Raw genomic sequence first — 26,305 nt, forward strand, 5'->3', positions numbered from 1 at the left:
GATAATAAAGACGGCACGATAATCATCTCCATTTTTCACAGATACCGAAAACCGTGTTGACTGGGTGGCTTTTAACGTGAAATAAGAGAAGGAAACGACCGCTTTTATGAGCGGAAATGACGAGGAATAAATGTAAAAGGTCAAAGACAAACGTTAGATTAATCATATAAAATGTATTTAATATATTAATGTATTTTAACATACGAGTATGAATTTATTATATTGTTGAATAATCTGACTTAATAAAATGTTTTTGTCTTTTTTTTCAAAGATTAATTTGCATCGGCTTTTTCCGTCATCTCCGAAATCACCCGAGTACACATTCACAACTGAACCTACGACTGTAACGCTGTTCTGGTCTAGAAGGCCAAATAGCGTCAAGGTAAGACTTTAAGATGGTCTTTTGTGTAGATTAAAGTGTAAAGGGCATATTGTCTGGATATTTATTTTGTGTATAACGGCTGGAATTATGAATGCATGTGAAGCATGGGTAATTTACAATAACGTTCTCCCTGTCCTTGAGTAATCTGCAGCGCTAGCCTGCTAACCAGTGTGTGAATAGATGGAAATGTCAACAGCATTAGTTTTACACTTTAAGCGTTTGAACTACTGTCTCTTTACAGTGCAATACCCAGATACGTTTAAAACGGGTTCTTTTTTAAATATTGTGCCTGCGTGCCTTTTTTAAGGGCAGAAACATGTTGTTTTATGGGTGTTATAAAATCGTAGGTTTTGTAATCCTTGCCAAAGGACTTATTGTGCTGACTGTGTGCACTATGCTGAAATGTGAATAAATAAAGAATTTATAATTAATACTGTCAATTGCATATCTAGGGTCTGATCAGTATGATTTTATTGTGCCTATTTCTTTACAGTGTCCTTGTGTTTCAAAGTAGAGTGGCATATTTATCCATTGTTAACCTAGATACTATTCATTAAATACTGGGGATCAACATGTTACGTGTGCTTCTAATCACCTGGCATTTTCTTCTACAGCGACATGTTGCGTTTGCCAACTGTAAGTCGGGCTTTAGCAGGTGCTGCCCATTCCAAGGGCTCCATTGCCACCACTAACAATGGTAATTTGCATTATTTTTTCATCTTTGAAAATCAAGTGTAATGCCGTTATTTAAGAATGCTAAGCGACTTTACTGACTTGTCCATCATTTTCTAACACTGGCTTATTTTTACAACAGTGTGGAGTTCAGTCCGGGCCCAAAGCAATATGGTTGAAGTGTTTGTAGATGGAAAACCTGTCACGGTGGAGCCAGGGACCACTGTTCTACAGGTGATAATGCAGGGATCATTTCCTTTTATTAATTCCATGTAAAGTTGTACATTCCATGTAGTATGTTGACATGCCTAATGTGTTTAGGCTTGTGAGAAAGTAGGTGTGCAGATTCCTCGTTTCTGCTATCATGATCGTCTGTCAGTGGCCGGTAACTGCCGCATGTGTCTGGTGGAAATCGAGAAAGCACCAAAGGTAACCTATTGACATGCACTATGATTATAACATCATCACATGTTATCGATCAAAATACATGACAAGTCTTTGTATAAGCACTTTTTTTTTTATCTGTACTTAATCAACAGCCTGTTGCAGCATGTGCAATGCCTGTCATGAAGGGGTGGAACATTTTGACCAACTCAGAGAAAACACGGAAAGCCAGGTTTGAGTAGTTTCTTGCTTTACAATTAATGTTCATGCATCACATTACATACAGTGCATTTATTAATTTGTATTTCTTCTTGTGTCTTTGATAGAGAGGGAGTCATGGAGTTCCTGCTTTCCAACCACCCTCTTGACTGTCCAATCTGTGATCAGGGAGGAGAGTGCGATCTTCAGGTAATAAAAAAAAATAGTTTGCAGCAATTTAATGGAACTTGACTGTGAACTTGAGTATGTACTCAAGAATGGAAATGGAATTATCCCTAATGCAGACTTTACCCATCTTGATGTTGTGCTGGATATATAGGACCAATCGATGATGTTTGGTGCTGACAGAAGCCGTTTTACAGAAGAGAAGAGAGCAGTTGAAGATAAGAACATCGGCCCGCTTATTAAAACAATCATGACCCGCTGTATACATTGCACACGTTGTGTTCGGTGGGTTGGAGGTCTATTATACTGAAAGCTACGTAAATGCATAAAATGTATGTAATTCAGAACCCAACAACAAGATTTTTTTTTTTTCCTGATGACCCAGTTGGATAAGAAGTTTATCTGCTTGCCCTGTGGACGCTTTTACTGGCTCCACCACCAAAAATAACTTGTTTTTATGTGCCATGAAAACACTGAATTATTAATTGAGTATAAATTGTTAGTAATTATTAATTTATAGATATTTTATTTTAGGTTTTACATTTACAATAAAAGTAGAAGAATTTTCATCTAACACTACTTCATGATATCTACTGTATAAAGTTATGTACACCTTTGCTGTAAAACAATTGCATACGGTGCAAAGCATTACTGATTACTTTTTTTTTGGTACTCATCCCTCTTGCGTTCAGGATCAGACAGAGGTTTTTTTTAGTGTTAAAGATATTGCTTTAGCAATTCATCAAATATACTAATATTTTTTTATAACTTAACAGTTTTGCCAGTGAGGTTGCTGGTGTGGAGGACCTGGGAACCACAGGACGCGGTAACACCATGCAGATTGGTACCTACGTAGAGAAGATGTTCATGTCTGAATTGTCTGGTAACGTGATTGACTTGTGTCCTGTTGGAGCACTTACGTCCAAACCTTACGCCTTCACTGCACGACCCTGGGAGACCAGGTAAAATCCTGCGAGATTATTTGTTCTTCCGTGTACACTTTGATCCTTATATATATTTCATTATGCTGCCTTTTAATAGTGGATTACTTGGTGAATGTGTGTCCTCTTTGCTTTTTGAACATGCTTTGCTGATGTGTCTACAGAAAGACTGAATCTATCGATGTGCTGGATGCTGTTGGCTCCAACATTGTGGTGAGCACCAGGGGTGGTGAGGTCATGAGAATTCTGCCCCGTCTGAATGAGGATGTCAATGAAGAATGGATATCCGACAAGACCAGGTAAGCACATAAGCTCTTAAAATATGAAAACATTCTCTCCATTTACAGACACTCATGAGTAATCCACTGTTCCGTTTCTGGTTCACCCTCTTTAAGGTTTGCATATGATGGACTGAAGAGGCAGCGCCTGATCCAGCCAATGGTGAAGGATGCCAGTGGACAGCTGGTAGCCACCACCTGGGAGGATGTTCTTACACGTGTGGCTGGAGCAGTGAGTGATTGCATACAAACCTGCAGTCAAACAGCTTTGTCTTTTGAAGACAACAGATTTCAGTGGTTGTGATTTGTGTTTTCAGCTACAGGGAGTTCAGGGTTCAGAGGTAGGAGCTATTGCTGGTGGGATGGTAGATGCTGAGGCACTGGTGGCACTGAAGGACCTACTGAACAGACTGGACAGTGACACCCTCTGCACTGAGGAGATCTTCCCAGTGGCAGGTGCCGGGTGAGTACTCATCTGATCAGACTTAACTTTCTTGAGACTGAAATGAGATTGATGTCTGTCTTGATTTTAGTTATATCTTTACATAGTGATGTTTTGGAGTACCATAACTATTACTAACTACTAATAATTACTCAAAAACCAGTGTCATTGCTCATATCATGAGGTAAATAGCTTAAGGATTTAACTTGTGCAAGCAAGTATCAGCCTAATGACCATATTTCAGCAACTACTTTGCAATGCAAGCACCACTCATTTCTTCAGAAGATGTAAAAATGTTGTTCTTCATTCAAAATGCAACTTCTGATTATGTTATTATCAGTCTTGATGTTTAAGGTATGGATTAGCTCAAGTGGACATTTCACCCAGAAATTAAAATTGTCATTATTTACTCACCCTCATGTTGTTCTCTTTAAAAAAATAAAATAATTCAAGCTTCTAAAAGTTAATAAAACTTTTAATAAAAGTTCATAAAACATATCCATATAAATCAAGATGTTTAATCCAGGTATTGGCATGGCTTTCTTGCTGAGCAGATTTAATTCAGACATTTATTCGCATGTAAACATTCATCAACACATACATGGAGCACATTAAATACAGTCAAGTGCAGCTCATTTGGATTTGATTGAGAACAAACCTCACTGCTTCTTGCAGACACTCAAACATGCTTGTGTGATATGCAAGAACGAAACTTATTCGTCAAGCAAGAACTGGATTATTTTCATGATGTCTCCGAAAGACTTAAATTAAAAAAGTTTTAACTATTAGCTTGGGTTTGATGACATTTTATGTTTGTACTAACCTTTCAATCATACTATTAGGGATTTAAACCATTTTTGGCCTTGTCTCCTTAGAACCGACCTGCGCTCTAATTACCTCTTGAACAGCCGTATCACTGGCATTGAGGAGTGTGACCTTCTGCTTTTGGTTGGAACAAACCCACGTTATGAGGCTCCTCTCTTCAATGCACGTGTCCGTAAGAGGTATAACCATTGTACAATCTATTTGCAACAATTGAAAAAAGTTGACCGGGTGTTATTTTACTCCACCTCACTGTTTTCTTTTTTTATCTTCATCTTTCAGCTGGCTGCATAATGAGCTCCAGGTGGCCATGGTGGGTCATAAGGTGGACCTGAGCTACTCTTACAACCATTTGGGTGAAACCACACAAGTTCTGCAGGAAATCGCTGCTGGAACACACCCGTTCTGCAAGGTAGCATTTAATATCAGTGTTGGAGTTTATTTGGAGATTTAAAGGGGTCATATGATGCAGCTAAAAAGAACATTATTGTGTGTATTTGGTGTAATGAAATATGTTTATGCGGTTTAAGTTAAAAAAAAAACACATTATTTTCCACATACTGTACATTATTGTTTCTCCTCTATGCCCCGCCTTCTGAAGTGCATCGATTTTCACAAGGCTCAATCTCTCTGAAAAGCGAGGTGTGCTGTGATTGGCCAGCTATCCAGTGTGTTGTGATTCAAGAGTGAGATGGAAATGTTACACCTCTTAACATATTGTGAAGCCTTGTCCGGCCAGAGCGACGAGACAAAAACGTAAAACCCATTATAAACGTGATATAAACATGATTTCTAGACGTGTTTTCTTTTGGAAGGCAAAAACAAAGTAGTTTCACTTTCTCAACGGAACAATGTCACACACCACGGCCTTGAGTGAGCAGAGGCGGGCGGCTTGAGAACGACGTGGCTGGCAGATTCTACAAAGGAGCGTACCTCGGTCTTGCAGCAACCACATGTGACGACCCCGGGCTGGACGCCGCTTCGTCCATGGTGAAAGCCGATTCAGAGATCCACAGTGCAAAGATGATGTATTTCCTCAGCTACCAGCACGGATCAGCCCCAGGCATGACGAAGCCGATATCATCCTCTTTTGGAAGGCCAAACAAAGTAGTTTCGCTTTCACAGTGAAACACACAGCGTCTATACGACATGGCGGCGGCGGCAACAACAATAGAGAACAACGAGAATAAAAGGCACGCCTTCTTTCTTTGCGTGAACATCTGGGCGGCATTATACAAATCTTCCCACATACTGACGCAGATATGTGGGGGCGTGTTAGAACGAGACGTTTCAGGGGGGCGTGGATGAGTGTTAACTTTTATAAAGAATATCTCTTTGGATTTGAGACTTTAGTCTTTGCAACTTCACAGATCTTCTTTATTTACAAAGAGCTTGTAACACTCCAAAGAGAAAGGAAAATTTGAAATCGCATCATATGACCCCTTTAAGTCATACATTGTCTGTAAGCATGATGTCAGAATTTGATTAAACTTTGTTTTTGTATTTCAGGTCCTAGCTCAGGCCAAAAAGCCTGTTGTAGTGGTGGGTAGCTCTGCTCTCCAGAGGGAGGATGGGGCAGCCATCTTTAAGGCTGTGTCCACAATTGCTCAAAATTCTCGGGCCAGCTGTGGTGTTGAGGAGGGATGGAAGGTGCTCAATGTGCTACACAGGTCAGCTACTGCCATAATTGTGTTCATTGCTGTTGTATTGTTCTCTGTGATTTAAAGAAGTGGTTCCCAACCACGTTCCTGGAGGCCCCCCAACACTGCAGGTTCTCCATGTCTCCTTAATCAAACACACCTGATTTAGATCATCAGCTCATTAGTAGAGACTCCAAGACCTGAAATGGGTGTGTCAGATAAAGGAGAGATGCAAAATGTGCAGTGTTGGGGGGGCTCCAGGAATGAGGTTGGGAACCACTGATTTGTGAATTTTGACTTTTTGCTTAGTACGAGTACTTACCTTGTCATATACATGCGTGTGACCTCAGGGTGGCCAGTCAAGTGGCAGCCCTGGACTTGGGTTACAAACCTGGTGTTGATGCCATCCGAAAGAACCCTCCCAAAGTACTGTTTCTCCTGGGAGCCGATGCTGGTTGCATCACCAGAGCAGATCTTCCCAAAGATAGCTTTATCATCTACCAGGGTCAGTAAACACACTTCCGTATTTTGTATACTATAGACTTTGTTTCTATATCGCAATCTAAAGGCCCCAATAAACTAATGAACTGGTGTGACATCATTTTGAAAAAAAAAATCAGGCCAAAACTTTACCTCTAAGCAGAGAACGACAAACAACTTTGACTATATTGGGGCCTTTATGGTAAGCGGCTTGCATCCAAATATATTCTTTTGGGTTTAATGCCACTACATGCTTATCAGGTCACCATGGAGATGTAGGTGCAGTTATGGCTGATGTCATCTTGCCTGGTGCTGCATACACCGAAAAGAATGGCACATACGTCAACACAGAGGGCCGTGCCCAGCAGACCAGAGTGGCAGTCACTGCTCCTGGTATGGCACGTGAGGACTGGAAGATTTTGCGTGCTATTTCTGAGGTATGCTCTTAAAACCTGGTCTTTAACAATGTATAATGTTGTTCATATACCTTTCCTGAGCTCTGTATTTAGAATAAAATTCAGGTTGGTCAGTAGAGAATCTCATGTTTTTGTTTGCCCAGCTGGCGGGAGTCACACTGCCGTATGACACAGTGGATGAGGTGAGAAGACGGCTGGAAGAGGTCTCTCCTAACCTGGTGAGATATGATGATGTAGAGGAATCCAATTACTTCAAACAGGCCCATGAGCTTTCAAAGGTTAGTGTTCTTTTTCAATTTCTGTTAGTTTTTGTTTTAGGTCTGCACTACTTAACCAGTTCAGTAATGTCCTCCTGTTCTCCTTAGGCTGTGAATCAGTCATTGCTTGCAGCTCCTCTTGTCCCTCCTCAGCTCACAGTGAAAGATTTCTACATGACAGGTAGAGTAACAAATATATCTGGTTTGTTTTATAAGTTCTTATGTGTGAATAGAATGCTGTAACCAATTGTATGTCTTCGAATCTGTAGTTTACCATTGCCTTCAATTGTCTTCCTCTACAGACCCCATCAGCAGAGCCTCTCAGACAATGGCCAAGTGTGTGAAGGCTGTGACAGAGGGAGCAGCAGCAGTTGATGAGCCCTCAATTTGTTAAAACTCTTTCAGGCATACCAATATATCCATAATAATATGAACAAAAGTAGTCATCGTCAAGTACATGTACAAACACATACCTGCATTTCAGCATACTTTGCTGTTGTCTCTCATCTCTTGCATAGTCAGACTTCACCAGAGCAGTAAAAATAAAAGTGTGAAATTAATCTTGCTCATATTTAATAGGCTTTGAAGGGTGTTGTAAAGTTTTCATTCCCATGATTTGGCTGAATGAGGTCTGCTTTGTTTTGGAAAGCTCTTATAATGATAAATAAAAAATGTATTATATCAATATATTATTGTCACCGTTCACATTGCTTGTATAAATTATTCAAAGCAAGGACACAGTAGAAAAAAAAATCGGTTTTGATTCATTTAGAATCTAGGATGGAAGTGTAAGGAGAAAATGCTTTCGAAAAAAAAAAAGGATCTCGATTGTTTTTTTCTTTTTAATGATGTTGGATTAAGTGCAACATAAAGCCTGTTTTGCTCTAAAAATATATATTTAATTTGACAAAACTATATTTTAGTTCATTTTAAATTTGATTCATTGTATTATCTTAAAATACATTAAATAGCAGAGTAATTGATTATCCTAAGTTCCATTTTATTGATAAAACTTTTCACATGTCCTAAAGTCTGTAACACCTTTATATACATTTTATTTCTATGTCTGGATCATTCTGACATCACTGAAGAAGATTGATAGGGGGCAACCTTGGTCACTTCAAAATCTCTTTTCCCCCACTAACACCTGCTTTAGAGTTTATATCACAAGCCCTGTCGTCTTGATAACATTTATTGACAGCAGGGAAGGGAAAATATGACTGACAAGAATGTTGTCTTCGCACGTGAGATTGCACTGTATTTGAAGTCAGTGATGTCATTCCAGGCATGGATGAGACGCGTGAGAGGAGGCTGTCGGAAAGACTTTGGGGGAGATCCCTCAAACTTAAAATCAATGACTGCGGCTTAAATAAAACTTGACGCTGTTCTGAACACTTCTGACAGCCGGGCACTCAAACGTTCAATCCATATGATGTGTTTGCAAGATCTGTCATCTTTCTAAAAGCCGACAATGAACGTACAAAGTTGAATTCCAAAATGGTTGCAGAGGTTGTTGTTGCACTGTTGGCTGTTGTCATGTCCCCCCAGTGCCTGTAGTTGTGCTGTAAGAAGCCTCGCATCCGATGACTAAACCAACACCGCCTTCTCCTTGTGTACGGCTAGTTTTATTTTAATAATCGACAAAGATGTGCCAGTAGGATTCGTGTAAAATTATATCCACGCGTTAAAAAACTAAATCTGCTAGCGTAAAGCGTAAAGGTAGAGGCGGAAAATCCCCGTTGAAAGTAATAGCCGTCGACCGTATGGAAAGATCAGCGTAGCTTGTTTAGCACAGGCCGCAGCGATCGGGGACTCAGCGGCTGCCGGGAAGCAACGGACTCAAGTAAAGGCGGAAGCCCGCTTATCACGCACTGCAAGGCGGGTGCCTCGTTACTCGACTCGGGGGATTCGGGAGGTTTCACAGGCCAACGGTAACTACGAATTGCGCAGAAATAAAGGAATACTTGCCCTCAAGATGTGTATAAGATATCTGTTTTTCTTGCAATTTTTTTACAACTTAAACCCGTGAAACTAATCTAAATTTACCTGTTAAATAATACCCCGAAACTCACAAACATCTCCGGTGGTCGACAACGCGTATTTTCGTTTGACAGGTATTTTGCTTATTATCGGTCCCGAGTCTCTCTAGCGCTTAAACAAATATTTCGACAACAGTTACAAAGTTTCAAAATGCCTTCGAAAAATTTGAACGACGCAACAAAGAAATAGATTCTGGCGCGCTGATTTTGGCCGTATCTTTCGTAAAAAGAATTAAATTGTTACTTCAGGCGCTACACCCAACTTGCTCAATCCTTGCCTCAAAAGTAACTGATAGTGCTGCCCAAGTACATGATAGAGTAGTAGGCGGGTTGTCCACCGTCCCCTTGCGTTTTCAAAGTTGCTTTGCATGTCAAACGTATTGTACTATGCCCAAACACTTTTATAAGCCATCATTGTATGATTTAGTGCTTCACCTGCTAAAAGCTTTGCTTACACCAGCTGTTTTTTTTTAATGTGTTATTGATTGCTTAAAACGGGCTACTTTTCCTGCTTCCTGTCACTTTAATATTTAATGGTTTGAGCTGTTTATGCTGAACATCCTACATACTGCATGCTTTGATGAGTGCTTTGATATGCAGAGTTCAGATTTGTTCGATGTTAGAGGTGACTGCAACATATATTGAACACTACTTAAATTCAGTGTGAATTGACCTGCAGATAAGCAAGCTTGTCATATTATATCCATGCTTTCATTATAGCTGTTTGAGTGTTGCAGTACATAACCTTTGTAGTTTCGTATACATTGGTTCGTATACACCATGAAGGAACACAATAATAGTGGAAGAACTGAGAGCTTTGATGATTTCTGTTCTCTTCAAATGTCAACTATCATTATGTATCTGCAGCCTATACAGTTTAGGGCAACTGCAGGGTCAACAGTAGCTGTCTGCAATTGAAATTAATAAAATGAATATTACAGGAAATGCTGGAATACCCTACAAGACTTTAAATCTTAACAGATTTTAAAATACTAGATATCATACACTTGCCGGCTTTGTAAATGGTTACAGAGAAAAACTTAACACTATATACTAAACCACTGAGGATCACCCTATACCACAGAACACACCAAACTCACCCAGAAAAATGTGTCTTGTTGCTTCCAGATGCATGACAAATCAAAACAGTATTTGTTGTAAAATCATCTTAAAATATCAAACATGTTTGATATCCTCCAACTGGATAAAATCATAGTCTGAAACTGAGATTTTCGGAGAAATCTGTCAATACCGACTGCCCAATATCTGCAGACTGACTCTGATAATAGTCACTTGTCCAGACTGCAAATCAGGGCAGAAGTTGTGTAGTGTATTCTAACCCATTTTATACCTGGAAAGAAAAGTGAACACAATAATTAATTTTTAAATAAATTTTTTTAAAAATTCATACATAACATTTACATTCATTTTAAATCTAATATCACATACTGTGTTTCATCAGCTGATGTTCCGGAGAGTTCCAGCCCTGGGATGTATGAAGGCAAACACATCCACTACTCGGAGGTGGACCACAAGCCTCTGTGTTCATATAGCCCAAAGCTTTGCAAGCAACGCCGGCTCAACGGTTATGCTTTCTGCATCCGGCATGTGCTTGAGGACCGGACCGCTCCTTTCCGGCAGTGCGAATATGTAGCCAAGTACAATAGCCAGCGCTGCACCAATCCCATACCCAAGGCTCATGACCGAAAGTAGGTTTTTTGATTAACAAATGTTGTGCATGTTTAAAGAATAGTGGAAAAAAGAACCTGTTTGTCTTTTAGGTATTGTAATAGTCACCTTCAGGTTATGGGTGTCCTCCCCAAGAAGGAGCGAAAGAAGAAACAAGATACAATAGAGTCTTTGGCCCTCAACATTACCGTTCCATCCCTGGCTCTGAAGACCCACAACGGGCTTGAGCTTTTACCTCCATCCCCACCACCCTCCCTGGCTTGTCTCCTCCCCTCAGATCCATTCGCCTTTTGTAGGGGGGAAAAAATGATAAAATCAAGTGGCACATTCCTAAAGAAGCCCCAAGAAAGCCAAGCTCTGAACCATAAGCAGAAAGAGCAAGATCGCAGTGTGGATCCAGCCTTCCCAAACCATCTCAGAACCACTTCTCTGTCTTCAACACTTCCACGTCCTTGCCTCCTTCCTCCACAGACTGGAAGAACCACACAAACACCCAAAGTTCCCTCCTCCCCTCGCGCAGAAATCTCACAATCCCCTGCTGTTTGTTCAGGTTCGTTATTCAAAACCTCATTAACTCTTCAGGACAGCCGTCAGGGCTCAATAGAAACGGCTTCAGCTGATAACAAGATTAAACTGGACTTTAATCATGCATTTGACAAAAAGGTTATCCCTGCAGCTTCAGGGACAGCATCAAGCTGTGATGACATACATAGACGTTTAATAAAAGTGCACTCAGTTGCCATGCAACAACAAGCTCCATGTTTGCAGAAGTTCCATAGATTGATGGACCAACATAGGGGGAGGTACCAAGACCTGAACCCACATTTAGGTAGGTAATTGTGAGCTGAGATTTTGACATTTTAAGCTTATTTGAGTTTTAGTTTGATTTCATGACAGACACAATTTGTTTTCTAGGGTTTGACTGGTCAGAAGACAGTGAAGAGGAAGATGGAGACGTGGGGAAACTAATGTCATATCAGTGCCAGAGGCTACAAGAGAAGCACTTTGAGGAAAGGTACAGTCATCCATTAGTACGACAAACATTCATCCACCAAACGATAAGATTGCTAAACTGCAACTTGCTTTACTACAACTACATATAATAGAATAATCTAATCTCAAATCAGTATTAATGTCCTCCATTCTCAAAAATGGTACAAACGTTGAATGGACCTTCAATGAAGGCTTAAATTGCTTTACTAATCTTTCAAGGTAATGCTTGAGGATCAGATTTAGAGGGGTGGTTCTCAATCTTTTTGACCCCCTCCCATTGTCCGCAACAATATTCGAAAACCTGCCACCCCTAGGTCAGTAAATAAAATGGCAGGTTTCCAGAAGTTTGAAGAGCTGAGTGTTCTTCAGGGTTCTCACTAATTTTAACCATTGAAATTTTATTACTTTTTCAGTTACTCATGATTTACATGATAATGATTAAAGCTAGGCTATGTAACTTTTGGCCCTCTAGCAAAACATAAAAAAATACATAAATAAAACTGCATGCTTCTTGCAGAAGAACATTATTTTGGTTGTTCTTTGGCTCTGTTCCTCTGTGCAGATGAATGTGGTTTGAGGCACCAGTGCACACATGGATGCAGCAGGACATCTTATCAGAATGAATAAACAAATAAATTACATTTTTTTTTTTGTTACTTATTTACATCCAGTAATTCCAAGGACCTTTTCAGTGTTGAATGAGTAATTTTCTCTTGTTTGTTGTGTGAATCCATCCCGACAGCTCTAAAATATAAATCATTATAGATTTATGAAAGTTTATTTGGGAAAAGACATGATTTAGAAGATGCAAGAAAGATGAAAGAAGTTTTTTGTCACTCTCTCATAAATGTTTTGTTATTTTTAATAAAGTTAATGTAGAGTTAAATAGTGCAGCTGTAAGGATAATGATTTTTATGAATATTTTTCATTCACAGTTTTTACAATATGTTAGAACTTGGCATACTGTAACTACAAAAAATGTTAATTCATTATAAATGGCAGATGGAGTTTTAAGGTTTTAGGAACTTTTTGGTTAATTTTTGGTTGTTTTAGCTCATTTTAATGCTTGTTTTGTCTTATTTTACATTATTTTAATTAATCAGGTTGTGGTGTATATTTGTTTCTTCAATTCAAGAAAAAACTTTCTTGATCTTTAACATACATATTATATACATGTTTTCATATTTTTGGCAGTGCATGAATGCTTACACTCTGTGACCCAGCAGTGGATTGCAACCCACAGTTTGAAAACTGCTGATCTAGAGAATTCCCTTTCCCATCTCACAGTGCCAGCAGTTCCCGCGCTGAGCGTTTGGCAGGCTTCTGCTCATACCTGAGACAAAAACACACGCACCTTTGCAGAGAGCAGAGGGGCTTCAGGAGGGAGAGGAGATCCCAGCATGCCCTACGTAAAGCCCTGCTGCAGGCAGCAAGAGAGGAACCTCACCACACTGCACAGCTTTTTCAGGAACAATATAAAAAGACCTCCACACCCTCCAGGTAAAACTGCGCACATGTGCATTAAGGGTATAAATAAACAATACATCGATATGATCGATAAAATGACTAACAGTTAGTGCTGTCAAATGATTAATCGCGATTAATCGCATCCAAAATAGAAGTATTTGTTTACATAATATATATGTGTATACTGTGTATATTTTTTATGTATGTATATATAAATACACACACATACTGTATGTATAAACTTATCATATTTTTCTTAAATATATACATGCGCGTGTGTGTATATTTATACATACATAGGCTAATAAATATACACAGTACACACACATATTATGTAAACAAAAACTTTTATTTTGGATGCGATTATTCGTTTGACAGCACTACTAAAAATATGATGCACATATATACTAGATTTGCATTTTAGAGAACACAAAAAGACTTGTCATTGACAATTTGTCATTGTTTATCTCATTGCACAAGCTACTGATGAGCTCTCATCAGACAAGTGATTATCTCATGTGCAACTTGATTTTTTTTCTGTAGACATCATTTGATTTATATTTTTCTAAATGATTAAAAACCTAAAATGCATTTTTAGTTGTAGATTTCAGATATAGATACAGGATTTGCAGTTTCCAAAAAGTTCAATTAATTATTCATATTTTGGGTTTTTTTGTGAGTTGTTAAAAATATAACAGGCCTCTGAATCTTGTGAAATCGTAATTGTATTGCGAAAATATTTTATCGGCAAATGCTATTTTATGCGCTATTTTAAGAGAATCAGTGTCTGATCATTTTGTGATGAAACACTTATATCACTGCAAAAGCCAATAATGATCATTTATCAGCCAACTAATGGTCTCATGTGACATATTTTTCCTTTATAATATATAATATAATATATAACATGAAATATAAGAATATAAATATTTAAATTTATGTCCATGTAAATATTTAAAAAATGTACTGTATGCGTGTGTATTTATATATACATAATAAATATACACAGTACACATACATATAGTATGAAAACAAAAATTTTACTTTGGATGCGATCAATCGTTTGACAGCACTAATAATTTGATTGCATTTCGAGCTATTAAAATATGACTGTTTATGTATAATAGGCACATACATAATATCTTAATATTGAAACAGGCCCTTGATGCTTATCAAAAGTTTTGAAATATCAGCAAATACTGTATTGCTGAATATGAGAAACAATGTCCGATCATGTCATAATGAAACGTCTGATTTACACTCCTAATGTGCATGACAAAGCATTCAGTACTTTTCAATTCAATTCAAGTTTATTTGTATAACGCTTTTCACGAAGTAAATCGTTGAAAAGCAACTTTACAGAAAATTACATTTCTACATTATATTTAGTAATAGCTTATCAGTGGTGACTATCTCAAGTTGATTTTCATATGGCAGAAATGTACGGTAAAAATCAAGCAGTTAGATAATGTCATGTAATGCAAAATTTGGTAGTTTTGTATGTTGTCTGAGGGTTGGTAATTGCTTGTGTAATTTCTAGTTACATCCTGTGGCAGAAACAGAGGAGGTAATAGAGAAAAATTAGCATAGCTGCTGTTCCAACTTTTGCTTCAACCCAAGCAAAAGAATGAAAATGTGCATCAGATGTAACTGAAGAACAAGGTTATGAGATGCATTTTGTAACTACTTGGCTAAAGAGATGTGTCTTTAATCTACATTTAAACAGAGAGAGTGTGTCTGGAAGGCTATTCCAGAGTTTGGGAGCCAAATGTGAATAAGCTCTAAGTACTTGACTCAAATGATTCAGTATTCTACTTTGTAAGATTTATGTTGCAGTATTTGTTTTCTTGTTTTGATTCCACAGCACTGCAGTACCATTGGCTGGAGATGACTCAGGGTTGTGTTCAGCTGTCGTGAAAGGTGAAGACTGCAGAAATTCAGCCTTACCGTTCACCAGGCACTGCTTTCAGCGTATCCTCTCAAAGTTCTTATTCTTTGAATTAGTCAGAACTAAACTCAAATGTACCTGTAAAAATAAAAGCAAACTGCCTTTGGTTGTTCATCTGCATTTCTGAACAACTTGTCCTGTGACTTGTCAACCAACCATCTGTTTGGTGATTGACTAAAGTTTTACGATTGTCTATGTTCCCTGTGTTGTGTCCTTAATGGCACTCTGTAGATATCCTTCAGAACCGTTCTCAGCAGCTGTTCTCAAGCTGCACAGCTCGCTTTGCAGATGGAGCTCAGTGTTCCATCCCTGTCTTTGACATCACGCACCAGACGCCACTTTGTGATGAGCATGCCAAGAAAATGGTGAGAAACAGAAGACTATTTCATTGCGTAAAAAAACTTTTGCTAGTAACTAATTTAACCGTGTGTGCGCTAATGGTACTTTACAGGACAATTTCCTTCGAGGTGATATCAGCCGGAGAACGTACCACCACCACCAGCAGATTCAGCGGCACAGACCACTGAAGAAAGCCAAGCCTCCAGCACTCACTAAGAAGCATAAGAAGAAAGGAAAGAGAGGAGCACCAAAGCGACCTCAGAAACCCATTCCTCCCGCGCAGCCTCAGGGTAACCTGGGAATGCCTTCCATCTTGTGCCTGCCCATTCAGCCCTCTGGCATAAGGTGAGAGCCGAGTGTGTTTGAATGTGTGTGTCTGTAAGTGTGCGCTCATCATCTTTGTTTTTGCAGGAGCCCTTTAACTCCTGATTTAAGTGCAGATGAATTTCCAGATGACATCACCAATGACATCAGCGACATTCCACATGACCTGGAGTTGAATCAGGAGGATTTCTCAGATGTTCTTTCTCGACTCCCTGATGACCTGCAGGACTTTGATCTTTTTGAAGGTAATATAATTTTTTTTTTGTTTTTATCGGTAAGATTGTTTTTGAAAGAATTCTCTTATGATTAACAAGGCTTCATTTATTTGATCAACCATACAGTAAAAACAGTAATATTGTGGAGTAAAATTACAATTTGAAGTATATGTTTTCTATTTGACATTTTTTGGAAATGTAATTTTTTCATGTGATGTCAAAACTGAATTTTCAGGAGCCATTATAGCATCACATGATCGTTCATAAATCATTCTAATATGCTGATTTGATGCTCAAGAAATTTCTTTTTATGTGTTGAAAACAGCTTAATTTTGTGGAAACCAAGAAAGTTTTTTACAGGATTTTTTGATAGATGAAATGTTTAACAGAACAGCATTTGTTTGAATTTGTAATAGAAATGTTTTTATAGCATTAGAAATAACACATTTGATCAGTTAAATATGTCCTTTCTGAATAAAAGGCTTCTATATATATATATATATATATATATATATATATATATATATATATATATATATATATATATATATATATATATATATATAATTTTTTTTTAATACTCAAACCCGATTCCAAAAAAGTTGGAACACTGTACAAATTGTGAATAAAACAGAATGCAATGATGTGGAAGTTTCAAATTTCAACATTTTATTCAGAATACAACATAGATGACATATTAACTGTTTAAACTGAGAAAATGTATCATTTTAAGGGAAAAATAAGTTGATTTTAAATTTCATGGCATCAACACATCTCAAAAAAGTTGGGACAAGGCCATGTTTACCACTGTGTGGCATCCCCTCTTCTTTTTATAACAGTCTGCAAACGTCTGGGGACTGAGGAGACAAGTTGCTCAAGTTTAGGAATAGGAATGTTGTCCCATTCTTGTCTAATACAGGCTTCTAGTTGCTCAACTGTCTTAGGTCTTCTTTGTCGCATCTTCCTCTTTATGATGCGCCAAATGTTTTCTATGGGTGAAAGATCTGGACTGCAGGCTGGCCATTTCAGTACCCGGATCCTTCTTCTACGCAGCCATGATGTTGTAATTGATGCAGTATATGGTCTGGCATTGTCATGTTGGAAAATGCAAGGTCTTCCCTGAAAGAGATGACATCTGGATGAGAGCATATGTTGTTCTAGAACTTTCAGCATTAATGGTGCCTTTCCAGATGTGTAAGCTGCCCATGCTGCATGCACTCATGCAACCCCATACCATCAGAGATGCAGGCTTCTGAACTGAGCGCTGATAACAACTTGGGTTGTCCTTGTCCTCTTTAGTCCAGATGACATGGCGTCCCAGTTTTCCAAAAAGAATTTTGATTCATCTGACCACAGAACAGTTTTCCACTTTGCCACAGTCCATTTTAAATGAGCCTTGGCCCAGAGAAAACACCTGCGCTTCTGGATCATGTTTAGATATGGCTTCTTTTTTGACCTATAGAGTTTTAGCCGGCAATGGCAAATGGCACGGTGGATTGTGTTCACCGATAATGTTTTCTGGAAGTATTCCTGAGCCCATGTTGTGATTTCCATTACAGTAGCATTCCTGTATGTGATGCAGTGCCATCTAAGGGCCTGAAGATCACGGGCATCCAGTATGGTTTTCCGGCCTTGACGCTTACGCACAGAGATTGTTCCAGATTCTATGAATCTTTGGATGATATTATGTACTGTAGATGATGATAACTTCAAACTCTTTGCAATTTTTTCTCTGAGAAACTCCTTTCTGATATTGCTCCACTATTTTTCGCCGCAGCATTGAAGGAATTGGTGATCCTCTGCTCATCTTGACTTCTGAGAGACACTGCAACTCTGAGAGGCTCTTTTTATACCCAATCATGTTGCCAGTTGACCTAATAAGTTGCAAATTGGTCCTCCAGCTGTTCTTTATATGTACATTTAACTTTTCCGGCCTCTTATTGCTACCTGTCCCAACTTTTTTGGAATGTGTAGCTCTCATGAAATCCAAAATGAGCAAATATTTGGCATGACATTTCAAAATGACTCACTTTCAAGATTTGATATGTTATCTATATTCTATTGTGAATAAAATAAACGTTTATGAGATATGTAAATTATTCCTTTCCTTTTCAACTCACAATTTGTACAGTGTCCCAACTTTTTTGGAATCGGGTTTGTACTTGATTCAAATAAAGACTTGTTATTTGTCATTATTTTATGGTTTGACTGCAGATAGAATAAATATGATCTCTCTTTCTGTGGGGCTGTAGAAAGCACTGGCATAAAGTAAAAGTTTGATGATGGAATTTTAAGAATTTATATCTAATCAGAAAATTGATATTTTTACCTAGCCTTATATAATATCTGTTTTCTATGTCTTTTTCTGGTAATTTCTATCTACTTTCTTTCCTTGCTTCGTTTGTTGGTTGACAATCATTTGGTTTTCTATAATTCATGTTTGTTTGTCTTAACAGGCAAGAATAGTGAGCTGTTGCCCACCTCTGAGGAAGCCGAAGAATTGGTTCGCGTTCTGCAGGCCATGGGCTCATACCCAGAATCCCTTGCATGTCTAAGCGGAATGGCTGAGCTTGGTCCCGTAGAAGCTGTTGATTGCCGAAGCATGCCGGTGGGAGTCGTGGATCTACTGAGTGGAAGGCTTTCTGCTGAGACTCTCTCCAGCCTGGAGCTGGACCCCAGTTTGCTCCCCACCTCCGAAGATGCTTTTCCCCCATCACCTCCATCACCACAGCCCCCTCTCACTCCTCCATCCTCTGTGGGGCATCTCCCAGACACATACTCACAGAGACAGCCTCATCTCCTAGCCAAGATGGATAACTCCAAAGCAGATCTGAGTGAACTGCCACTTGGAAAGGATGAGGACATCTCTCATGGCTCCTGGGGCGTTCTCGCCCTCCCCCTCAACGATTCCTTACAATTTCACAGCCTTATTGCCTCGGATGGCCTGCTGATGTCTACAGCCCTCTCAACGCCAATGACCCCCGTGCCCTCGGCCCCCTGTCAGCCCAGTTCGGCACTCTCCGCTTTGCCTCAGACTGTGCCCGTCACTCGCTCCATACCTGCATCCTCGCCCTCGTCACCAACATCCCAAACCAAGCACCTTCTACCCCAACTGTTTAATCACTGTGGGATCCCAGCAGACTTGCAGCCGCACCATAGTACACCGGCGCCACCTATGGACCAGGCCTGAACTGCAGGCAGAACCAATTTGCTACAGTCACAGTGTTCAGGGAACATGTTGCAGATGATTTCCCATAACCCCCCAACCCCCACATGTCAGGGTCATTCTGTTCGTCTTCTCAGTCCTCTGCATCTTTTTCCCTCACCAAGAAATAACATCAAGCAATAAATTTCCTTGTCGGCTTAAAATAGTTGCTTTTTTCGAAAAGCAAACATAGATGGATTTTAGCCATTAATATCACTTATATCCTTAAATGCATATTTAATATATTTATAGAGTAGCAGACTGCACAATTAGTTTTTTTGAGTGAAAACGTGTGGTAACTGGTGAAAATGTGGTTCTTGTTTAGAGATAATGGGCAAGTTTGTCAGTGGCGAACACAAGGGCAAAGGTGTCATGGTTGTATCACTATTTTGTGTCCCGTGTGATGATTAAAAAGCATATTGTTTGGCAGATGGTGTTTATGTGCTTTTAGTAGCCGATAAACTATGGGGTCTTGCTCTTAAGTGTAAGTGCCTGCCATAAAAGCTGTGTAACACCTTTATAATCAGTGTGTTGCAAATCAACAAAATACACATTGCATTGTCACTGGGTAAAAACCTGTAAATGCACAAAATTTCACTTTTGAAAACATAAAAATTTGCATTTACTCCCTATTTTTAACGTCTCACATTACCATAAAGTTACTTGAGGGTATTAAACTTTGATTCTGAGTGTTCAATGTGCTCCTTTGTAAGGCCTTTAGCTGAAGTGATAGCAGTTGTGGGAAATAAATGGTGTAAAGCTATAATCAGTTATCTCAATATGGCTTTTAATGAGAGTAGTTATGATGCCTTTACCCCTATGTCATGCCAAGTCGACATGTGCATTTTCCCATTTATCTTCTTTGCAGATGCTTTCTTACCAAAGTGGCTTACAAGAAAGCCTCTTTTTATGTCCACACCAGAAAATCTCTATATATCAGTATATCTATCTGACCAATATAATGAAATCGTTTTTGGGCAGTTAAGCTTTTAAAGAGAACAGTGAGGTTTAACCTTAATTTGATATCTTTATAAAACGGATAATGATATATAATTGTGGTTTGGTAGACTTGCCGTTGTACCAGATTATGCTGCTTTTACCAACAACGGGCATACTGACAGATATCCTTGCACACCGAGGGTCGTCTCATATACTTTTTATACTTATTCACTGAATGTATCAAGTCAACAAAAAAGTTTATTATAACCTATTAAAATGTTATGGTCCTCTTCTTTGTTCAAGGTATTTTTATGTATTGACATGTTTACTTTTGTTACTTAAGTGCTTGGATGTGGGCGTGCGTGTAGACAATGTGTAAGAGAAATTCTATTTGTTTTATTTGAAATGTGTGAATTAAAAACTGCTATGACCACGACTTTGTGTGGATTCATTATTTTCAATGGGCAGTCAACAGCAATTTGCAAGTTTTGTGTTGCAAAGAAGACACTGATAGCACTATAAGACTGCAATATCTGTATTAAGTCATTCTGTGGGCAAACTAAAAAGTACCAGGGACAGAAATGATTCATAACATATAGGACCTTTGGCTGGCTTTCTAAACAGAATGAAATTGCAAACTAGGAGCTGTTCAATTGTGGACTTCGACCTTGTCGACGAGAATATTACTTGAAAAAACGGCAGAGGGCGCCAAAGGAATTATAATGTGATCCAGTCTTTTGCAGTGAGAATATTACTGATAGATTCATCCCAGTGACTCGAATCTTTTGAATCCATTAACCAAAATGATTTGTTTTTGGGGTTTTTTCTGTGCATATTATATTATACTATAATATCAAATAAACAGTATTTTTGTCTGTTTAATGACTTCCTCAACCAATACGATAAAATGTGGACCGAAACGAGTCTTTCTAACCTAGCTATATTAAAATATGCACATTACAATAAATCACAGCTGAAGGGCGTTGTTAGGCACGACGCGAAGCCCTTCAGCCGTGATTTATTCACGATACAGCACGGCTTTGGGTACCTTATTGCTTTTATAAAACGGCTACCACACAATAAAAATATTAAAACCAAAAATGTATGAATTGAAATGTTACGTTTTTTTAAGCAAGTTTGTTAAATGCTGTCCTCTAAAAATAGTTCTGCAACAGTAAACGGCAATAGAATGTTCCGAACATGCCTCTCATCTAATGGAGCTTAAAGAAAAACAGAATAGGAACTCTTCTTATCCTGTGTTATTTTTTTTAACACCATATATAATATTTTCTCTGCTCATCTCTTAGCATGAGAAATCGTCAGTTTTCTGTCTTAATTTTAAATCAGACCGATTTGCGAGTTTGCAAGCGTCATTACAGTGTAAACTGATGGACATGGCTACAGAATCATATCTGAAACACAAAACTAATAAATACAGTAATATTCCCTCCTCACTTTGACTTCCACACAGACGGGCACACGTCAGCACATCTCAGCATGAGGGCGGGGTCTCAAAATTAAAACTGAAAGATGCAATAGCGCCAGCAGAAGTCAGTCATACTTCATTAAATAAATATCAAACTGTTAATTTTGCCGAAATACATAACACATGAAACAGTTTTGATTCTATATTATTGGTTGTTTATGTTACTAAGGGTGGTTAAGTGTTACACCAAACCATTTGGTGAAGAGGTCATAGCCGTGCTGTAATGTGAATAAAACACAGCTGCTGACCAATCAGAATCGAGGAATGGATCTAACCGTTTAGGTCTAACAATGACCTGTTTAGAATCAGAACTAAATGCCGGTGTGGTGACAAATCGAGAACCCCCTCGAAATCCGGGGATGTATAGGATCTCAATCAGTACATCAGATCTACTCTCCCAAGCGATCCCATTGGCTCAAATGACTTTTAATAGGTACCCTCTTTGGTGAATGGTTTTTTTATTGGGTTATAGTGACCATTAATGTGAGACACCGGTCACGAATAAATCACTCGTTTGATCAAATCGATTCAGTTTGATTCATTCGGGTAGTTCACTCAGCAACCTTCGCAGCTTCTCACGCGTAACAAGAAAACAACAGACATAATCATACATTACAAGTACATTCAAAGGTATATTTTAAGTATATACGGGGACTCGTTTTTGACCAACAGTGAGGCTGTAGGATGGAAACGCTCCAAGAACGATTCGTTCAAAACTACGGACTCGTTCACGAACGAAACTCTGCTAGTACAAATTGGAGTGAAACGGACGATTCTGTGTGGTACTACAGAGAGCGAAATACCAAACGAGGCATTTTGTGTAGTCTGTCTTCCCACCTCTCGAAATTAGTCTGCACATGAAACAAGCGTTTAAGGATGACGACGATACTGCTCATAATGACAGAGCTGATGCAAATCTATTTTCCTTCATTGCACTGCTAAGAGGGGCGCGAGGATGCTCCTCCGCGCGAGCCCGGGGCTCTGGCGTTACCTAGCAACGGCTCCCATACTGTACTCTCGCTCCAAGTGCCTGGCTGCCTTCAACTCTGGCGCTGTTTCTATTTCTGTTGTAGCGTTGCAGTCGCCGTCTGCTAAAACATTCATAACACAGTCCTCTTAGCATGTGGCTTGTGATGTAATGTTTCAGTTAGAAGCACTGCCCTACCCAACGCGCCGCGGAGTGATACTGACCACTAGCGTAGCCAGGAATCACAATGTGGGTGGGCCCGAAGAAAATTGGGTGGTCCTAGCCTAAAATCAGGGGCGCTGCACAAGATCCCGGGCCCTATGCATAGGCAGTCCTGATGGGCCCCCATGCCCCCCCCCCACCTGAAAATATCCAGGTAAAATAAAATATATTCCAGACTTTTCAAGGGCCCTCTCTTCCTTTGGGGTCCTGGTAATCAGTACTGGTTTTACCCCCAGTCTGACGCCCCTGCCTAAAATGCATCCTTTATCAAAATAGACCAACACAACTACACCTGCTTGAATACACACCACCGTTTAAACAGAGCAAGCATGTATGTCATTATAAGCAGTGTTAAAACGATAAGAACAGCATTAGCACGGCGGCCACACCACACACACACGCGCGCGCATCTGACAGACGCACCGCAACACCTTCATCAAATCAGCAGGACATTAGTGGATAGTACAGTACAGTAGCGGATAGTATGGAAAAACAATACTTGGTCATAGTCTGGTTCAGCGGCCACATAAACCACATGGGATAAACAACAGTGACAACTACATAAAAGGAAAATGTAGATTGACTTACTTTTGATGATTATAACAGGAGACGACGGGGCTTAGAGTTGAACACTGCAATGATTTCGTTGTAGTCCAATGATTCAGTCAATTCTCTTTCAAAGGAGAGCAGGGAAAAGTTCAGTCTCTGTGTCATCATTGCTCTGATACCTGTTTTAATCCGATTTACAGTTGAAAACTATTGTTTGACTGTACAGATTGTTGTGGGTATTGTGATGAGGGCCCGTAGGAGACGATTTATTCTCAGAAAGATATCGTGTGGGCACGCATCCCAGCAAGCAATTTTGCGTTTAAAAGACGGCTATTAGCCGTCTAAACACAGGCCAGACGTCTAGGCTAAGACAAGGCTGAATTTGGCCTGTCAGTGAAAATTTAATAGACATCTAATCATAGCCCAAGAATAGACTAGCCATCAAATAGACAGCTAACGAATGCCTGGTGAGCGTGATTTCACCAAGTACAACATGTTCATCAACATCCTTGTTGATCCTGGAACAACATTCCAACCAACCAATCAGAATAGAAATATAACTTTTCAGGAAATATCTGTTTTAGGCTTACAATTAGGGTTAGTTGCTTCTGCACTCTTGTTAATCAGCTATCATTTCCCACTGATTTTAGGAATTGGTAGGGTTAGGTTTAGGGGTAGGAATTAGGTTCATTCTATATTTTTGGACATTAATGTTGCAGGATCATCAAAAGTTGTTGATCCAGGAACATGTCTTGGAAAAATCACGGTGACCTGAATGCCTACATACAGTATATACATCTAATAGACAACAAAGTGGCAATCCATCCAAACAAATTAAATATACACCTTTTATTTAGAAAAATAACATTTTTAACAACTTGGAAAATTAAGACAATACAAAATGATAAAATTAATTAATGACAAAATAAATTTTTATAAAAACAATACACTTAAATATAAATATTATAAATATTTTTTATTTTATAAAAAATCTGGAATTTTTAACAACTTAAGATAAAAAATATAAAAATGAAAAAATAAAATATTTTTAAATAACTTAAGATATTTAAAAGAAAAAAAATGTAATACAAATCAAGAGCATGTTATCACACTTAACATTAAAACATTACGGATAAATGATAAGATTAACCCCAAATATCAAATTAACCCCTTCCTCAAATATTATGAAAGTTAAAAATTAAAATACTATAGGGGTCAAATTAGGATTTTAATAAAATATAAATGTAAATAAATAAATAAATAAATTGTATTATTTACAAATTACAATTGTAGCTCTATACAGTTACCTATGGCTATGATTTTATTAATACAGTTGTCTGATTGATTTTATAGTCTCAAGCATTCAGATATCACGCAAAAGAAAATTAAGCAGTTTTACTACAATAAAACCATGGTTTATTTTTGTACAGGTTGTGATCTCCACATGTTTTTTGTTGAAGAAATTACAGAGACTATGTCATCTATAGCAAAAAGCTGGCCAAAATTAAGGTTAAATGAATATTTGAATTAAATGTTTGGCCAATAGCCTAAACAAGGATTAGATTGTCCTGTAAGTGTAGCAGCAGTAATTACCAGGCCTTTGGTGCCCTTTGCAGGCATTTGTAATAACATTTAATGTAGGCTACATAAATTGTTTATTTTGTATTAGCCTACAATATGTATTTTAACAGTGTTATTAACCAATAATTATTCCCTTGTTTTTATATAATGCATTTTAAGTCATTTTAAAAGCTCTTGTTTGCTTAGGTCTGTTTTTATAACCACAAAAATCTTAATACTTTGTAATACTTTGTTAATTATTATTTGAAGTAACAAAACCATGGTTAATTTGCAGTTACCATGGCTACAAGAATGATGATTTTTGGTTTTATTCATGTTAAAACCATTTCCGACATTAAAACACAAATTGTATATGTGCCTGAAAGTGATGCACGGGCTTCGTTTTCAACCGCCCCCCCTTTTTTTTGTTCCTCTCTCTGTGCAGAATTTCAAGTAAACTTTTGAAACATTTAAATGAGCATTATTTTTGGCATAATAAATAATGCTATATTTAATAATGCTGTAAAATAATTAAAATATAAAATAATGCTAATTTAAATGTTTTAAAAGTTTACTTGCATTTGATAAGAAGCTGTAATGGCGAAAATTACATGTAAACAATTTTAAGGCTATTTTGGCTATATGCTCACCGCTGGTCTGATATAGGGCTATAGCCAAGCCGTTAAAATTAGACCACAGATTGCCTCGATTTCGCCAGATGGGCTAAAAGCACCCGTAGCTCACAAGACACGTAGCCCATCCAATTTAGAGCTAAATCGTGGCTACATATAGACCATGTCATGAAATGACACATATCTTTGTAGATATTATTGTCACTGTGAACATGATAGGATATATCAACCATCTCATGCGTTGTCTGGCCAAAAACTGCAGTGAATCAGGTTTGACTATAAGTGGGCTACAGATAGCTGCTCTGACTACGAGGTAAATCATGGCTACACTCAGGCTACGTATTGAACAATTCAAAGAAATGAAACCAAACACCTTGTAAATGCTGTGGTCTTTGCATGCATGATGGAATATCATACATCTCACAAGTTATTTTGTCAAAAAATGACATGTAACCAAATTCATGGTTATTTGGGCTAGAAGTGGGTTACATATAGCCGGACTATATCGGGTCTATAGTTAACCGAGACATTGAAATGATGGCTATTGCTTGCTGGGATTGAGCACCTCCACAAGTGATGGAAATGCCCTGCCATTTGATACTTTACTTTCTAGTTGCTGAACAAACACCTCAT

The 26,305-nt window shown here is 38.4% G+C and overlaps 2 protein-coding genes across 3 annotated transcripts; both read left to right on the top strand.

Annotated features, from left to right (window-relative positions):
* Positions 1 to 271: 271 nt before the first annotated feature.
* ndufs1 (NADH:ubiquinone oxidoreductase core subunit S1) lies at positions 272 to 7,785 on the top strand. The gene is made up of 19 exons (XM_042725592.1): positions 272 to 382; positions 997 to 1,079; positions 1,197 to 1,288; positions 1,376 to 1,483; positions 1,594 to 1,670; positions 1,765 to 1,846; positions 1,977 to 2,107; positions 2,599 to 2,784; positions 2,928 to 3,062; positions 3,159 to 3,273; positions 3,359 to 3,504; positions 4,359 to 4,487; positions 4,588 to 4,717; positions 5,815 to 5,975; positions 6,296 to 6,450; positions 6,687 to 6,862; positions 6,985 to 7,119; positions 7,207 to 7,279; positions 7,401 to 7,785. The coding sequence occupies exons 2-19, from the start codon at positions 1,001 to 1,003 to the stop codon at positions 7,490 to 7,492; spliced, it is 2,202 nt and encodes a 733-aa protein (XP_042581526.1). The 5' UTR covers positions 272 to 382; positions 997 to 1,000; the 3' UTR covers positions 7,493 to 7,785.
* A 145-nt stretch (positions 7,786 to 7,930) lies between these two features.
* On the top strand, positions 7,931 to 20,692 carry ino80db (INO80 complex subunit Db). 2 transcript variants are annotated; one of them, XM_042725585.1, is made up of 10 exons: positions 7,931 to 9,029; positions 10,600 to 10,846; positions 10,919 to 11,655; positions 11,742 to 11,841; positions 13,107 to 13,319; positions 15,151 to 15,257; positions 15,466 to 15,599; positions 15,686 to 15,918; positions 15,985 to 16,142; positions 18,569 to 20,692. In XM_042725585.1, the coding sequence occupies exons 2-10, from the start codon at positions 10,629 to 10,631 to the stop codon at positions 19,300 to 19,302; spliced, it is 2,634 nt and encodes an 877-aa protein (XP_042581519.1). In that variant the 5' UTR covers positions 7,931 to 9,029; positions 10,600 to 10,628; the 3' UTR covers positions 19,303 to 20,692. The 2 variants fall into 2 exon arrangements, with proteins under 2 accessions (XP_042581519.1, XP_018941520.2); XM_019085975.2 differs by having other exon boundaries at positions 7,931 to 8,711.
* The last annotated feature ends 5,613 nt before the right edge of the window (positions 20,693 to 26,305 follow it).

This window comes from Cyprinus carpio, chromosome B6 (assembly GCF_018340385.1).
Source record: "Cyprinus carpio isolate SPL01 chromosome B6, ASM1834038v1, whole genome shotgun sequence".
In the NCBI taxonomy this organism is placed as follows: domain Eukaryota; kingdom Metazoa; phylum Chordata; class Actinopteri; order Cypriniformes; family Cyprinidae; genus Cyprinus; species Cyprinus carpio.